This window comes from Amblyraja radiata, unplaced genomic scaffold (assembly GCF_010909765.2).
Source record: "Amblyraja radiata isolate CabotCenter1 unplaced genomic scaffold, sAmbRad1.1.pri scaffold_673_ctg1, whole genome shotgun sequence".
NCBI classification, from domain to species: domain Eukaryota; kingdom Metazoa; phylum Chordata; class Chondrichthyes; order Rajiformes; family Rajidae; genus Amblyraja; species Amblyraja radiata.
In genome coordinates this window covers 47,099-51,882 of record NW_022630696.1, presented here as the reverse complement: position 1 = coordinate 51,882, position 4,784 = coordinate 47,099, and the positions used below count along the sequence as shown (strand labels likewise).

The following is a 4,784-nucleotide window of genomic DNA, read 5'->3' as shown; positions in this document are numbered from 1 at the left end:
GAAACGTCACCTATTCCATCGCTCCATAGATACTGCCTCACCCGCTGAGTTTCTGCAGCATTTTTGTCTACCTTCGATTTTCCCAGCATCTGCAGTTCTTTCTGATGGCCCTGTCCCACGGTACGAGTTCATTCCAAGAGATCTCCAGAGTATAAAAAAAACAAAAAAACTCGTGGTAAGCACGGAGAATGAACGTAGCGGGTACATCGGAGCTCGGGGACGTTTCTTAGCGGCTCGTAACGCTAACGGCAGGTACTCGGGAAAATTCGCTAACAGCGGGCAAGCTCGGGAAGACTGGTGAAGATTTTTCAACACGTTGAAAAATGTCCACGGGAGCCCCGAGTACCGACGAGCGGCCATTAACGTAAATCTCCGAGTTCAAACTCGGGAGAGCTCTTGGAATGAACTCATACCGTGGGACAGGGCCATTAAACCTCCCAACTTCTATGGTCGATGGAAAGGAGCGAGTTGCGGACTCTCAACGTGTGAACAAAATGATTCATTTTAATCTTTGCCTCTCGATTGCGACGTCTGCCTGATATTTTTCTCTTTGCTCCCCCCCCGCAGCACGCACTGGGCTCCCTGAAGCTGCACGGCAAGAGCGAGGAAATGAAGGCGACGGAATCGTCCGCAGAGGAGAGTCGCCACCCGCAGGCGGCGGCGGGGGCGGCAGGAGGAGGGGAGCCGAAGAGACCGCCGCCCCCTCCCCCGCTCCCACCCCCCACGCCCACGCCGCCCCCTCCTCCCCCCCCTCCCCCCCCGGCTCTGGACCAGACCGAATGTAGTAAAGCCGCGGTGGGCAGCCGGAACGCCGACGCCAAGGAGCAGGCGAATGGCGAGGCGTCGTACGTGGAGAAATCGGCCGCCCTGAAGAGCGCCTGCCCCGCGCCCAAGTTCTCCAGAACCAAGTTTAGGAAGCAGATGCTTGGCAACGGGATGGTAATGAACAGAGATCTGATCCAGCTCAAAGCTGGTCTCGCTGCAGCTGCTGCTGCCGCCGCCGCCGCCAGCTCGGTGAAAGAGCACTTGAGCCACCCAGGCTACGCCGACTACAAGCACGTGAACCCGGCAGAGCTGGAAGCCGCGCCGTGCGGGAGGGACGGTAAAGCCTGCGGCAAGTCTGGTTTGACCCCGATGACCAAGGAGGCTCTGCTGGAGAAAGCCTCGGCAAGGCACGACTCCCCGGTGGGTGACGGGGCGCCGTGCAAGGGTGGGATCCCGCCGCGTCTCGAGCAGCAGCCTGCCGCGGACAAGGCAGAGCACGCCATCCCCAAGCTCGACAAGCAGCCGTCGACAAATTGCACTTCCGCTGACCACCGGACCGCGCCCAGCGCTGACATCTACGGGAGGAGGTCGGCCGGTGCCGACGGGCCCATCACCGTGCCCTCGCCAGCGGCCCCGGCACTTTCTCTGAACAGGATCGCCGCTTTCCCCCCTCCTCTCCCCCCCCAGCCCGCCTGCGCCCAGGCGGAGACCGATAGGGTGTCGGTGACCCCCGACGCAGACGCCAAGCCGGCGGTGGCGAGCCAGCCCCTCCCCCTCCACTTCAGCTTCAAGCTCCACCCCCACAACTTCCGCATGGACTCGGCGCCCGCCAAGAGCGGCCTGCACCCGCCGCGCCTGCACAGCGTGAAGGCTTTCGCACAGCTGGCCGAGAGGAGCCGGGACCTGCCCTGCTCCGCCGCGCACAAGATGGACGTCGGCGCGGTGGCCAGCTTTAAAAGCCTCCTGAACAGCAAGCCCACCCTCAAGCCCAGCGTGCTGAAAATGGCACACCAGCTGCAGAGAACCTACCACAGCTGCTCCCTCCCCAGTCCCCAGACCCTCCAGCCAAAGCTCGTCAACAAGAGGAAGGGGAAGAGCCCCCGCATGAAAGTGGTGGTCAGCAGTACCGCCGGTGCTTTTGGCGAGCGTTTGGCTTCACCGGTAGCGACGCCGGGACTGCTGAAGCCTGCCACGTACAGACCCGAGCAAAAAATCCACTCCGACCACCCTCCGATGATGAGGAGCCCGGGGTTTCCATCGATGTTCAGTGAGTCTAAAATCATCAAGGCCCGCCTGCCAAAGTTGACCAAGGCCTGTATCTCCCCGCCTCTGCCTCAGAAGCCCGAGGGGCCGAGGCATTTCGTATCCCCCCAGGGCCACCACGAAGAGAGGGTCTCTAAAAATAGTCTGCAAGACCCTCCGCTGTTAAGTGGGGTTTTAAACGTTCACAAGCCTAAAAAAGCCCGAGCCAAGCTCGACCCCATGCCTCAACTGGAGCAGCCACCACACAGGACATTAAAGATCCCCCCTTCCAAAGTGCTCTCCATGATGTCGAAGAACAAGGAGTTTGTCGGAGAGAAGGACCCCCCGATACTGCAGCCGGAAACCCAGATCGTGCCCGGCAAGGTGTTTGTCACCTCCCTGCCCGGCAAGCGTAGACGGGGGCGGCCAAAGAAGCAGCTGCAACAGCAGCAGCTGACGATGATGACGCCCGCCGCCAAGCCCATGGTTCCAGCCGCCGCTGATCGCGTGGGCGACCCGGAGGAGGAAGCCACGCACCACCGGGGCCTCGAACCGAGCGAGATGAAGGCCAAGCCGACGGAATACCCGCAGAAACCGACCGCCGGTGACGACTACCAAACGGCGGGCGAGGCGGACCCAAAATCGTCCAAGAAGGGGAAGAGGCAACTGATGAAAACGCTTCTGGATAAGAAATTCATCAAAAAGATCAACAAGATGAAGACGCTGAAACGGAAAAAGCTGTTGAACCAAATCCTCTTGAGTGCCGGCGGGTCTAGTGGTAAAGGGAAAGTGCAATCTAAGATGAGTAGTACCATCTCCACCTTCACAGCCACCTTCGGCTCCAAGGTGGGTCAACAAATCAACGTCAGCAAAAAAGGAACTATTTACATAGGAAAGAAAAGGGGCAGGAAGCCCAAGATGTCATTGGATGGTCCGTACATCAGTAGCATGCTGTCGATGGATAGCAAGCCGTTGCCACCGGCATTCACCACAACACTAGGGCAGATGCCGCCAAACTTCACCCAGTCGGCAGTGCCGGATGTGCTGCCGTCGCCAACCTACTCCCAGTCGTCGGGGGTGAGCGGAAGCCAGAGCCCGGCCAGCAGCGACGCGGGCTTCATCGAGCCCACCCCGGTGCTGAACCTGCACCCGCACGGCAGCAAGGGCAGCGGCGCCCCACAGACCCTGGCCGGCCGCAAGGCCTCCAAGGGGCGGCGCAAGCTCTCGCCGCCGACGCTGCTGCCCAACTCGCCGTCCCACCTGTGCGAGCTGACGTCGCTGAAGGAGGCCACCCCCTCGCCCATCAGCGAGTCGCACAGCGAGGAGACGATCCCCAGCGACAGCGGCATCGGCACGGACAACAACAGCACCTCGGACCGGGCCGAGAAGTTCTGCGGCCCCAGGAAGCGGCGGTACTCCTTCGACCACGTCTCGGTCATGCCCGCCGAGAGCGCGGCCGTCCTCTCCAGCCTGAAGGAGAAGCACAAGCACAAGTGCAAGCGCCGGGCCCACGACTACCTGAGCTACGACAAGCTGAAGCGGCAGAAGCGGAAGCGGAAGAAGAAGTACTTGCAGCTGCGGAACAAGCAGGACCCCAACTTTCTGGCTGAGTTGGAGGAGCTGATCACCAGGCTGAGCGAGCTGAGAATAACCCACAGAAGCCATCACTACATCCCCAGAGACATCCTCCCTTCCATCTTTCGCATCAACTTTGGCAGCTTCTACACGCACCCACCCTTCCCCTTCGACCCTATGCACTATGTCCGCAAGCCCGAACTGAAGAAGAAGAGGGGGCGCCCGCCGAAAATGCGGGAGGCCATGACTGAAGTCCCCTTTGTCCACGGCCTGAGTTTCCCCCTTGCCAACGGAGGCTTCTTCCCCTCCTACAGTATGCCTTACTCTCCGACTGCAGTCTCCGCCGGCCCGCTGGGTTTGGGCTATTATGCCCGGTACCCTCCGACGCTGTACCCGCCGCCCCCTCCCCCTCCACCCCCCTCCCTGAGCGGCACCATGCCCCCTCCCTCCTACATGCACGCCGGCCACCTGCTGCTCAACCCCAACAAGTACCACAAGAAGAAACACAGACTCCTGCGGCCGGAGGCCTTCCTGGCGGGCAGCCGAACCTCGCTGCTGTCCATGGGCACGTACGCCAGCATCCCGGCCGAGATGGCCTACAGCTGGATGCACGAGCACAAGCACAAGCACCGGCACAAGCACCGGGAGCACCGCTCGTCCGAGCAGGGCCCGCCGGGCTCCGTGGACGGCCTGGCGGTCGGCCCCTCGCTGCTGCGGCGCTACGCCTACGGGAAGGCGTCCGACATGTCCGACAGGCACAAACACAAGGACAAGCACCGCTGCCACATGCCCTTCACCCACCTGGCCTCGTCCAAGGGGCTGCTGGGCCGGGGGGACCAGTGGGCTCGGCGGGACTCCACGGAGCACGGCTCCATCTCGGTGGGGCTGCAGACTCCGCTCCAGATAGACTGCGCCGAGGGCTCGGCCGCCTCCTGCGTGGCCCGCTACCTGTCCGGCTCGGAGGCCAGCGTCGGCGAGGAGCACACCAATCTGTTTACAAGTGCAATAGGAAGCTACAAGCCCAGCAAACCTTCCAGCGGTGCGGGCCGCAAGAAGCTGCCCGACGGCCCCGACCTTCTCGCCGCGCAGGATAGTTTGCCGAGCAGGTTACTAAGGTGGGAGCGGCCCTCTCCCGGAGAAAGAACAGCCCTGACTGCAGCAGGTAGGAATGACTGGATGGGGAACATCTGAATAATGTACTG

At 61.8% G+C, this 4,784-nt stretch overlaps 1 protein-coding gene across 1 annotated transcript; it reads left to right on the top strand.

Annotated features, from left to right (window-relative positions):
* The first annotated feature begins 565 nt into the window (after positions 1-565).
* LOC116970243 (histone-lysine N-methyltransferase ASH1L-like) lies at positions 566-4,784 on the top strand. Its single transcript, XM_033016925.1, has one exon. It carries the CDS (start codon positions 610-612, stop codon positions 4,771-4,773), a length of 4,164 nt encoding a protein of 1,387 aa, XP_032872816.1. The 5' UTR covers positions 566-609; the 3' UTR covers positions 4,774-4,784.

Coding starts and splice junctions, on each gene's coding strand:
- LOC116970243 (XM_033016925.1), top strand. CDS start 610: ATGAAGGCGACGGAATCGTCCGCAGAGGAGAGTCGCCACCCGCAGGCG.